The following is a 12,248-nucleotide window of genomic DNA, read 5'->3' as shown; positions in this document are numbered from 1 at the left end:
TTTTTTTTTGTCTGCGTGACTCGTATTACGCGCCCTGGGAGTTCTGCAACTAGAAAGCCCTGCTTAAAATTTGGAGTATATACCAGAGTTTTCCTCAGTTACTACAGGTGTAAAGTTAACCCATGCAGAGAAGGAAAAGTTTTAAAGTGAAAAAAATGTAAAATTGCTTCTCGTGTAGAAAAAGCGATCTAAAAGCTAAGATTCATAGAAAGAGAAAATTGATACCTAGAAGAAGTGACGTACATGAGGTAACAAATGCCATGTCTATGTTGTTGAATGAATGGGTCTCTTTTTCAGAATAGTCCTGCCAGTGGAGTCGGGCTGACTAAGTGCTTAGCTCCTCAGAAAAATCAGCAGATCACTTAAATTAAGTTGAATAAAAGCTGATTTAGAAGCCAGATCACTCTACACAATCAGGTTGTAAAATTGGCAATTTCGTTATATAATCATTTGTAAATTCTAAATCACAACATTATTATGGTTTGCCTTTATATTACCTAACAAGAAAATAGTGAGGTTTTTTTCATATTCCTGCCATATTATTTGAATTCCTTACCAGTTTCCAATATGTTCTCCGAAGATCCCAGAGAGCTACCTGGAATGTGAAAAACAATCAGGTTATTTACCTTCTTTCAGATTTCCAGGCTTTTGGTCTGAAGAAGGGAATGTTCTTCAATCCAGATCCTTATCTGAAGATTTCCATCCAGCCTGGAAAACATAGCATCTTCCCAGCGCTTCCTCATCATGGACAGGAGAAGAGATCTAAGATCATTTGTAATACTGTTAACCCAATCTGGCAAGGAGAGGTAAGCAGTTTGAGTGTTGAGCTGAGACATTTCTTTAAATGTGGAAATTACTCTAGCAGTATCCCTCTTTTTTTTGCCTTTTTTGGCTTTTTTTTTTGCCTTTTTTTCCCCCTTTTCCCCCTTTTTTTTTTATTTTTAAAATTCCTTTCATGGCTACACAGTTGTTGACCTAACTGTGCTTGATGTGTTTCATGACTTCTTGTCTTAATGCAAAAGGCTTCATTAGCTACAAAGATAAATGATACATTAAAACTTTCAATATGGATTGCACTTTGTGGATGTAATTTATGAAGCTGTTAATTATTGAAGGCAGGCATAACCCAGAATTGAAAAATAAACTTGGGCAGCGTGAAAGGCTGCTGGTAGACTGTCATACTGTTCTTACATAGAGAGCAGACATTATATAAAGCAGAACAAGTATAGCATGCAAATAAAAAGAATCTATGTGATCAAAAAGTGTCAATGGCAATATACATTAAAGGCAGCTTTGGCACATTTGCCCGTCACCTTGAAGAAATACTCTCCAGTATTTCTGGTTCTTGTTGGAAGGGCTTAGTAGGTATTAATGAGATCTGAGAGTTCAATTGCTGCCTGCTGTTTTTAAATTACACGCGAAATGGTAACAGACAGCAAAGAATAAGGAATCTCTTTGGAATTAAAGGAGCCTGACATAATGGGTGTGATTTACTGCTGCTCCCTGTCAGACAAATATCTCCACTACAGCAAAGAGTAACAGATAAATAGACTAAATAGATTTTATCAAATTAAAATGCAAATTGTAAAGTAGTTTAAGAATAATTAGGTCAAACTGCATAGACATGAAAGTGTGAGTGGGGAAAAAAGACAGCAGAAATGTCACTGAATACTCATACCTGGAGGGGCATGGTCAAGAAACTAGGTACCACATCAAGTTATGCGACGGGTGAGCCTACATGGCGGAGGTTACATGGCAGGGGGGGATGACCTTGAAACTAGTCTGAGAAAAAGGGCTTCTAACAGGACTTAATTAAGTGGAAGACCCTGTCTGGGAGGCATCCGCCAACCCATAATTTCTCTGTGGCTCCAAGCATCAGATGTATCTGTCTGAGGGGTTGCAGGTCAAGCTGAGGAGCTGAAACTGACATGGAGGAGCAGGGAGTTGGCAGAGATCTTTCAGTAAAGTGCATAAGACACAGGCCTAGAGGCGGGCAGACGTGATGGGGAAACTTGCTGTATGTATGTCCCGCTCAGTACGTGTGATTGTGGGAGCTGGCAGCAAGTGTGCGTGCCAGGAATTGACACTCAAAGGAGAACCCAGGATATGGCTGTGGTCCCACTGTTCTGCATCAGCCAGAATTAACTGCTGAGGTGGCACACAGGCTGTCCTTATCCAAAGAGGGATGTCGCAGCTGTACTGATGGAGGCTGAAAATAGGCTTTTTAGAAGCTCTCAATACTGGTCAGAAGTCTTCTTTCGACAAAGGTAACCCCCAGCCAGTGTAACTTGTTCTCACTTCAAGGTCCTTTTGCGCTGCTGGAGGATAAAATAACCAAAGTAAGAATGTGGCCCTCATAAAATGTCATGGGTGCTGTCTCCTCAGGCCATGCAGGATGGCTGAGTTTGCAGGCTGACATTTCTTTTCCAGTGGAGTTTGGCTGCAAGAAAAGGAGAAACAATGAAGTGGCCTAATTATGGACATCAGAAAGCAAAAGAGCACAGCTGGCTTCCAGCTTCTCTGTTCAGCCCCCCTGTTTTCTTGATTGCGTGCGAGCACGCTGCTTCTCCCTTTCTGTTGTTAGCCGGTTAGTGGCTAGGGAGTCCAAAACAGCTGAGCTGTCATTCAACATGTTCTCCTTCTGCATTCTCTTCAGCCGATATTGAGATGTTTAACTGCATGCGTTTGTGTTGCAGTCTATGCACATCAGCTAGTCTGAAGTGTCCTTATTACTGAAAATCCACGTTGGTTTCTATTGCACAGAAGACCCTAGGCCTGATTTTCTTCATCTTTGTCCCTTTATGGGACAAGGGGAGAAGGAAGACTGCAAACTGTGGCTGAATTGTGGCGATAGCCATTCTTCTGTCCACTCTTTTCACTGATGGACGTGAATATATGAAGTGAAAAATACTGAGGAATCATAGCCATTTCATTAAACGGATCAGTCACTAATTGTTTTCCCAAAAAAACTATTTTAGGCAATATATTATTTCAGAAGGATGATTCTTTCCTAAGGTTCTCTGTCACTACATGTAAATAGAAGCCAGATGTTTGTTGTTTTGTTGGTTTTTTTTTCTCAGTTGAATGATGTATCTAACTTTTGGCTGCTAAACTTGAAAAAATCTGGAATAGGGAAATAAAACTATAGAAATAGCTGCAGACTGGGATCTTTATATATGTTCCTGATTACCCTTGAGCAAATTCAGAAGTGAAAGAGTTGCCTCAGTTTTGTAGGGCATCAACCCCAAAATAAAGTCCTACAGACTGAGAGATGATACATTTACTTATATTAATTAATTCTGGTATTCCCCATCATATACTTATCAGATTGTTCTATTTGCATAGTAACCATTTGCATTACAGGAACACTCTGGGAGCACCATGATAAATCAGGCAATTTTTCATCTGTGTCATGTAATATCGATGATCATCTTCATTTCACAGGCCATTCGAATACTGTTCAGCACGAGTTATCCTGACTTAGGGCTAGTCTTCCATCGCTCTGTTTTGCGGTGCTTTGTACAAGAGGACATAAGGAAATGGAAATTTCTTACTAAGAGAGAAGAGTAGCATGTGACATTTTGACACTTGCAGCAGGGCTGTGCATGAGGTGAAAGAGCCCTCACACTGAGAATTGTTCACTGAGACAGGTGGTATCTTCTGTGGGTAGAGAAGTGCTCATTTTGTGATGCTTCTGAATGTTTTCACATGCTCGCAGAAGCATCAGATCAGATCCTGCGAAGCTGAAGTGCTGAATATTGCCTTGTGTAATAATGCCAAATGATAAGTACTTCGGGGGGCATCCAGACTAGCTACTTGATGGTGCCCAGGCCTCTACAGGGTCAAGGAGGAGAAGCAGGCAGCTGCAGAAAATAAAAATAACAAGAAGCATTTTCAGACACGGAACTTGTTGCTGAATCAGGTTTAATGGTCCTGCTTGTTTCCTTACACCTGTCTCTGCTTTCAAACTGCCGCATTTTTCTTCAGCAACATCTGTACTGTTAGATGAAAGAGGGGAGTTTCCTGGAAACCACGTGCCACGGGACAGCTTGACTCTAAACCCCTAGTTGAAGCAGGCATTGTGCTGGCAGTCCACACAGTTGCGAGAGTGTGGTGGGCGAGTTGTCCCATCATGCTGGTTTGAGGGTAAAATGCAAAGGAAGTCTCAGAAGGCAGCGCCCGCTTCCCAGATCTTCTGTACACCTAGTAGAATTGAGAAGGGTGAATGTTGATCGTATCTCTTCTAATGTTGCTATTAGAAAAATAATAATATATTCCCATATTGTTTCATATTGAGACAATGTATCTGCTGTCACATTCTTTGGGAAAAGCTTCTTTAAAAGAAGATATAATTTGTCAGCAAGCAGTAAAGCGATAGATAGTTCAGACGAGCGATAGAGATCATTGGAAATCATAAGCAACAAAGTGAAGTGGTTTAAGAAGTATTTCACATACCTCCAGCTGGTTAGCAAATTCACTTGATGATTTTTGCAGGTAAAGTACTTCAGGCCACTGGACTTTGCCTTAAACGTATTTATGGTGTTTCTTTCTTAACTGTGGCAGTTTGAGTTAACTGCTGCTTCAGTTTTTGTTCATTTAGTAGTGAGTGGAGGGAGAGCCTCAAGGAATGGCAGCACGAGGACTATAAAAATTGGCTGTTGCAACCATCCAGCATATTTAAAGTAGTAGGAAGTGTCATCTGTTAAATGACGCATTGAATTTCAACTCTGATAATTCTAGCTCTGGAAGAGTAGACTACCTTAAGGTGGGAGCCCAGTACTAGGATAAAAATGATCTCAACTCCTTGCAGCTTCACTGTTTGTTTCTTTGCCTTAGCCTTTACAAATATTGTTAAATTTTAGCTGAGGCACAAAATAGTGTTTTGGGTGTTTGCTTTATCACTCTGAAGATAGCTGCATTTCACTGGTGAATTAATTGATGTGTATAATCAGAGGTGTTCAGTACTCTGTTGCAAGAGCACTTAACAAATAGTAGTTAATGTGTCAGATCTGATAAACAGAATTACAGTGGTTTCACTGTAACTTGTACCCTCTGCACCTCAGATAACCCACAACCTTTCAAAAATACTGCACTTGAATAAACTCTCATGTAATCTGTCTCTTCAGATTACCAACACAAAAGCAGAAGAAGGAAACAGTCAGGGGTTCGAGCGCCAGAGGGAGGTGGTTTGGGGAGAGAGGGCTTCTGTAGTGCAGACCATCAGCAGTGATAGATACGTCAGGTTTGGATGCTGCCTGCAAGAATGCCAAGATGACATGAACGCAACTGACTGTCTGAGTGCTGGTTTCTAACTGCTTTTCTTATGGTGCAGATTTATGACTTGGGCACTGATTCTGGGATCGTGAATGCTGGACTGTTGTATGATGGGTCACCCAGGCAGTACTGGGACTGAAAAATGCTTGGCAAAGTAGCAAGATCATGCAGTATGGGGTTTATGTTAGCTTTTTGTTTCTCTTAAGGCTTTATGTTGGCTAATGTGATGGGTACTACCTGATGTAGCACAAACTTAGAGTGATGCAAGCAGGGGCTACTTGATCAAAGATGGATCTTCCCAGAACAAACTTAAGCCGTTAACGATGCTTTAATACATTTGAATCAACAGTATGAATTTAAACAAAAGCAGGTTATATTTGATCTGATTTTGATGTAATAGTCAGGGCACTAGATGCTGACAGTCCTACCATGACCTCACAGAATCATTGCATGATTTCACCAGATGTCCAAAACAAAAAAAGCAACCGCAGCATCACACTGATTGAAATACTTATTTATTGTTTAACTTAGATAACCTTTTCCCCCCTTCTACTGGCAGATACAAAAGAATTTGTGGCAGAAACTTGAAGGTCCTTACACCTAAGTGTAAGTCCAATGTAGATGCAGTGAAATCCAGATTCTGAATTCAATATGAGTTTTGCCAAAGGTGTCACTGGAACTGATAAAGCCTTGTGAGTGGTAGCTTCACTGTATAACATTTCTGCACGTATGGCCAGGTAAAGTGTAAAATGTAGTTTGATCACACAGAAAAGATGTGATTTCACAGATGCAGTTTTTTGAATATCTGGTGATGAGTGAAGTGTGAAAGTCCAAGACAACTCCAGTTTCTTCAGGAATCGCTTTTGGCACGAAGGAATTGTCTAGATTTTTTTAAAAATACGTTATTCTCCTAGAAATGCATTTTAATTGCAACTTCTGCATCTAGAAGACTATCAGTCTTGCTAGGCTCATGTGTTAGTGCTCATGAGAGTCCTCAAATATTTTCAATCTATGCTGTGCTAATAAACTTGTAGGCAATATTTGAGAGATGAAGAAAAACCCTGACTCTTGAAGCAGTGTTTGCACTTGATTTATCCAGAAGTTCTTCTAAATTTCTAATGTCTTAGAGCTGAAATTTGCCATTAGTAAAGTAAGAGACATCTTGCAAAACTATCTAAGCCATCAGAGAGAATTCATGATGAGCCTATTAACTAACTAGTAACTCTGAATGTTGTGGAATACATGAAATAGATGGGAAGGACTTTTTTTATTCCTTGTTTCCAATTCAGAGAGGTAGTGAATCTGAGGGAGAAATCTAAGAAGCCAATTTGCTGAAGGCTCTATCCAACTTTGAAGGAGCTCAGTAGAAAGGATAGAATCAGATCTTAGAACAGCAACACATATTTTTGTGCACCCTTTTTACTGTTGGGGAAAACCCCGACCACATTTACCATGCCAGAATAAGATACCACGTTGGATCTGGCACCCTTCAGGTGCTGCTGAATTCCAGGACTCTCTTGGAGTATGTGTAGGCATGTCCCAGCCTTTGGCAACAGCGGAACTCAGTGCTTGACACTACTGACTCTCCAATATTTTGTATTGTCATTGAGGAGTACTGTAGTAAGTTTAAGAAACTGGAATTCCCCACAAGGTTATCCAGTTGTTCATATGTGTAGTGTTGTATGGGACAGCAGAGATACACAGAGGAAGTTTTTTGAACGGGGAGCAGGATAATACAGGTGGAGAGTGGTGAGTGCGTTAACAATATAATTGTTTCACTGGAGTATTTGAAATGAAAACCTCACTAATGAAATATTCAGCTGAAATACTAAATCTGTCGTCTTCCATCAAATGTAGTTTACAGCCTTTTAAGATTTACTTCTGCTCCTATCATCCCTGTGGCACAATGGATATTGCAAATAAATTTTCTTTTTCATTATATTGCTTATTCAACTCTAAATCAAGAGCTTAATTCTTCCTGTCACCAATGTATTAATTTACCTACCTTCCACCAGTTATTATACGGACTGTTTTTAAAAATCTTGACTTGCACTTAACTTGTCTAATTTGGGCTAATGGACATACTCCGTTCATTTCAACAACTTCCTTGATAGCATTATTGAGAGCTGATCACTGTGATCTATCCATATTCGGGGATGCAAATAATATTGGTAAAAATAAAATATGGTAATTAATCATCATTAGTTGGCTTTTTATGAAAACTATTCTCAAGCTCTGGAAATTGTTCTGTAATCTTATAAATGGCTACAGATGTATTCTGCCAGATCAGCATTAGCGTGTGCCTTCATTCTTTACCATATCTAAGATGTGCATTAAACCCCCACAAGATCTGTTCCCATTAAGAAAATGAATCATCTGTGCCTGTATAACCATTGTGGGTCTGGAAGCCAATAGACAGGAACCTACTTTTCAGTGCCTGAAACTCCTTTAGTGGTGTTTACTACAGTGTTTTCAGATCTTTCTTGAAGATGGCAGCAATAATGTAAAATCGGATTTATATTTAGGTCATTGAGATGCTGTGAGAGTATGAATGTGTCCGCTGATCCTAGGTAGCTTTGATTCTGATTTGTGTCTCTGAGAGTGAATCTGCAGGAGGTGGCTGTGCAAGATCTGTGTAAATGAGAGGAGAATCCTGATGACTTACTGCTGACCAGATCCAGAACTGATGATAAACTGAAGCCCATGAAGACTTAATATGTTCATGTGGTTCCCTCCATCATGTTACTTTTGCTCTTCCCTCTCCTTCCCTTCTCAGTATTTCTATGGAAATAATTAATTATGGCTTTTTGATTTTTGGTGCCTGAGAAAATATCGACTAAAGCTTTTCCTTTGACTGGAGCATTTTAAGGCTGTGCCTGGTCAGATTCTTTGGTGTCTAGTAAGACGTGCTATAATACTGCAGCTTTTCTCTTAGTGAGGAATTAATAGGGTGTCTCTCTCCTATCCTACTGCCTCTTTTCATTAAACACATAGGAACAAAGCAATCATTGGATCCCCTGCCACTCTAACAAGCGGGACAGGTATTGACAAATAGCTAGAGAAGTGGGGAAAGTAGAGACACGCAGTGGCTTTTCTTCTAGAGCAAGTCTGTTTCATCCTAGCCATCATAATTCTTGAGGGATGTGAGAACATCCTAAAAAGAAAATAATTGAAGAAGACACTGAGAAAATAATACAAATACTACGGACAGCTGGTGAAATACTAACTTGTTCTATAGATCATGGTTCTTAACAATTCAATGGGCCCATCTACAGTAGTCTTTTCATTCTGTTCAAGAGAGCATTTCAAAGCAAATCTCCTGATCTCCTCACTAAAGATACCACTCAGCAGTCTTAAAGTGCATGAACTGAATTACTGTCAGCTGAAAGTAAGCCAAGAGATGTGGTTCAGGAGTGCACTTAACACTTTTCCAGGTGATAATGGGAGTTCAATGCAGGGCACCAGCCTGGAGTTACTTCATGGTAAAACCCTTGTTAACGTGTCTGGTAATCAGGTGCACAGCACCAGCTGCTTTACTCTCCAGATCTGCTGCTATTTCACCACACGTCTTCCTAATGCAGACATGGACGATGTATTCCAGGGATCAGGAAGCATCAGCCTCCACAAAGCCTCCTTACTGCTGTTCATGACACGTGCTATTTTTTCCCCAATAAACCAGGGATCTTCAATTATTCCTTGTGTTCAGACTTTCTGTTCGTAGCTTCCTTTTAGGAATACACCTGACAGATAAACTATTTCTTGTGACAGTCCTAATACATTTCTAGAGGAAAATAAAAAGGTCTTCTCCCCCTCTGGAGCTCAGCACACGTAACTTCCCTGCAGTCTCTTCCAAAGCTCCTAACTCTGCGGGTTTTCCAGTCTGGGATTCTTCCAGGCCAGACACAGGGGCAGCTGGTTGACCACCTCATGCTTCCAGTGGTGCTCCTCACTGTGAGGATGTCCGTGATCTCCGCTCATCTACATCTAACCTATAAAGAGGAGCCCTCTCATCCCTAGCTGGTAAGGATCAGAGAAGGGGACAGCTGATACAGTATATGGACAAGATGGCATCTGAGACTGTTTCTAGGGCCAGGACCCTGTGAGAAACAGGTTGTTCCTAATGGTAATTTCTTGGCAGTTTTGTTGAGGCAATCTGCCATATCCTCTGTGGAGTGCGCTGTGTCATGTATCATCTCAAGTTCTATGAGTGATTTTGTATGAAGCAATAGTTGATGTCATATGCAGGGTAATGCACTGTGACTAATGCAACAGTATAGGTAATTACTGATTTGGGCTAATCAGAGAATAGAGATTTAACTTCTTGTTTGTTATCCATTCATCCAGTCTAGATCAGCTGTAAATTTTGGGTCCAGTGATACCTTGTAAGAGTTTTTTTCCTCACATTTTATATAATGAATTTTACTTGAATTTTGCTTAGGGATCAAGTAAAAACATCAATTTCTAGCCATCACTTACACACTTACAATTTTTGTGGATTGTTCTTCCCAGGTGTCCTGTTTTCTGCTGTTATCCAAATAAATACATAATCAGTCATTAGACAAAGTCTTTTCCTTGCGTGGGGCTTTAGCCTTGAAACTACAGCTGGTTTGGTAGATGAGTTTGCACCTGTGTTGAAATCCGTGACTGACTTTGAGAGTTTTTCTATGAAAGTACAAAGAAAGCTTCAGATGAAGTCACAAACCACATCCATGCAGCCATTATCAAGTTTGGTGGACCTCTGGACAGCTGGAAAGGCTAAAGCTTTTGAAAAAGTTGTCAGAACATCAGAATTTAAAAACTGCCAGAAGGTATATTTTCACTTTGTTCTTTGAAAAAAACCTCATTTATGTAAACTTCAGTAGACCCTTCTACAGTTAGTCTCAGTGTAAACTTTAGTTTAGTGTCTTTGGATTCCAGCAAGGTTCTATGAAGTTCTTGACCAGTCTTACAGGGTTTGCACCAACAGTTTTGATTCAAGGATCTTAAATTTTTGTGGGGAAAGAACCCAACCAGTGAACAAACCCACAAAATGAGCTATGGCCTCAGTGAAAATACACAGCTTAAAGATCGCTGTCTTAGACTGTGAAAGAAAATGCACGGTAGCCAATGCCACATGCAAAACAAAAAAGAATCTGGCTTCAAGGAGTGACTGTCAGAATAATCAGAAGTCTTTTTTAAAATAATGTATTTGGGCTCCTTGTACTAAAGCTTTTGTTCTTGTTTTTCTCCGCAACCATGAATGTTATACTTCTTTTTAATGTGAAAGCTTTATTTCTGAATTAATTTTATAACACTAAGAATAGTGATAATAAGAAAAGTTCCAAATAATGTAAGATTTACAGTAAAATTGTAAGAGTAACATCAAAAAATGGCAGCAGACTTATTCTTAAAATGCAGCACTTCTGGTTATCAGTGGTGTAGTTTGTAGGCACGTGTAGAAGCCATATCAAACTTCCCTCATCCTGAAGAGAGTCGATTTTTATCTCTGTTGTGATCTTATGGCCTCCTTCTCTCTCCCCTCCTTGGGATGAATTATTAATCACAACATCACTGAGTATGAACCCAAGGGTACTGCAGAATTTATAATGCGTGTCTTTTTTTTTTTTTTTAACTTAGATATGAGGCTTGTGCTGTCATTTTCACAAACTGGCCATTGCTGTGTGACAATTAGCAAATATTAGGCAAGGAAAGGATGTAATTTTTTCCAGCAGTAATACATTAATACTGTGTTATCTTAGTTATATTGGGGAAGACCATGAAACACCGGATCCTTTCTCTTCCAGATAGAAAGGATAGTAAAAGGCTGAGGCTTTGAACAGTGTAAATGAGCCGATGCTTTGTGTCTAAGGTACAGGGGCTGGCACTTGTCAGGAAAGAAGGTGCAGGAATAGAGGGAAACTAGGGTTTGATGGTGGTTTGCTTCCACATCCAAAGAAAACTATCCCATCTTTAAGTATCACAAGAACCTACATGTTTTCAAAGCGATTGGTGATTTTTGAAAATGAGTTTATAAGTTTTTGAGTTTTCAAACCTAGGTGTTTTCCTGGGATCCATTTTTTCAAAGGGCCAAAGGCCCATGCGTTCTGCAAATAAGGATTCCTTTGGGCTTTTCAGTGTGGATGGCCTGAGCCTGAGTCATCCACAGTCAAGGATTGCCTTAGAAAAATCTTGCTCATTCAGGATTAAACTAGATGAGAGCAACAGCAGGAACCAAGTGCTTAGATTATGGAAAAACTGAAGTATGTAAAAATACCATTATTTTACAATCTGTCTCCAAACCTATTTTACTGAGTTCACTTTTGATCTCAAACTGCAGTTGTTTCCAAATGGCAAAAGCTTTGAGCTGTGCCACAGGACGCTTCTGGTCTTAAAGGCTTGATTGTATTTCCGAGATGCTGCTGTTTTTACGAGTCAGAGCGTTCTCCTAGCAGAATAATTTGGCAACTGTGACCATAGACCAGGGGCTGGTCTCAGGGCAGTCTCGTATATCCCCAAATGCAATGTGGTTGGCAGGTGATGAAATCAGAACACAATTTGATTTTTACATCATTATTCCTGCATTTGCGCATCTGAGAGGCACTGCTCTTCGAAGAAAAAAGGACATTTCCTTTGGTTGAGTGCAACACACCATGCTCCGTCCATCTGTGCTCCCTGCTCAGGTGCTGATAGTTGCTCTGGAAAATGTCAACATGTTTCTTGTGCAAGGAAGGAATTGACAATTCTTGGTTCCACTTGATATTATGGAAACAAATGTCCGTGCAGATTCTGATTTGCTTCAGAGTTGTACCACAAGACAAAATATTAATAACATAGGAAGGTGCAGATCATTAACCTAAGTTTTACTTTCCACTTATGAACAGTTCAGTCCTTACCTGTCTGTGTGCGTGCTCTACCCCATGGAGACCTTTTTACAATGTAGGTATCAACAGCATAATAATGGAGAATTCATTAAATGGCAAAGTGCTGTACATTAC

At 40.0% G+C, this 12,248-nt stretch overlaps 1 protein-coding gene across 4 annotated transcripts in view; it reads left to right on the top strand.

Annotated features, from left to right (window-relative positions):
• Nucleotides 1–12,248, top strand: part of HECW1 (HECT, C2 and WW domain containing E3 ubiquitin protein ligase 1) — a 258,899-nt gene that overhangs the window by 165,777 nt on the left and 80,874 nt on the right. For all 4 annotated transcript variants that reach the window (XM_054192341.1, XM_054192337.1, XM_054192338.1 and 1 more), the window contains one exon: nt 637–806. In XM_054192341.1, coding sequence (XP_054048316.1) covers nt 637–806 — 170 coding nt within the window. The remainder of the gene's footprint in view (nt 1–636; nt 807–12,248) is intronic.

The sequence above is a fragment of the Rissa tridactyla genome, chromosome 2 (genome assembly GCF_028500815.1).
Source record: "Rissa tridactyla isolate bRisTri1 chromosome 2, bRisTri1.patW.cur.20221130, whole genome shotgun sequence".
Taxonomy (NCBI): Eukaryota; Metazoa; Chordata; class Aves; order Charadriiformes; family Laridae; genus Rissa; species Rissa tridactyla.
This window is presented reverse-complemented; position numbering and strand designations above follow the sequence as displayed.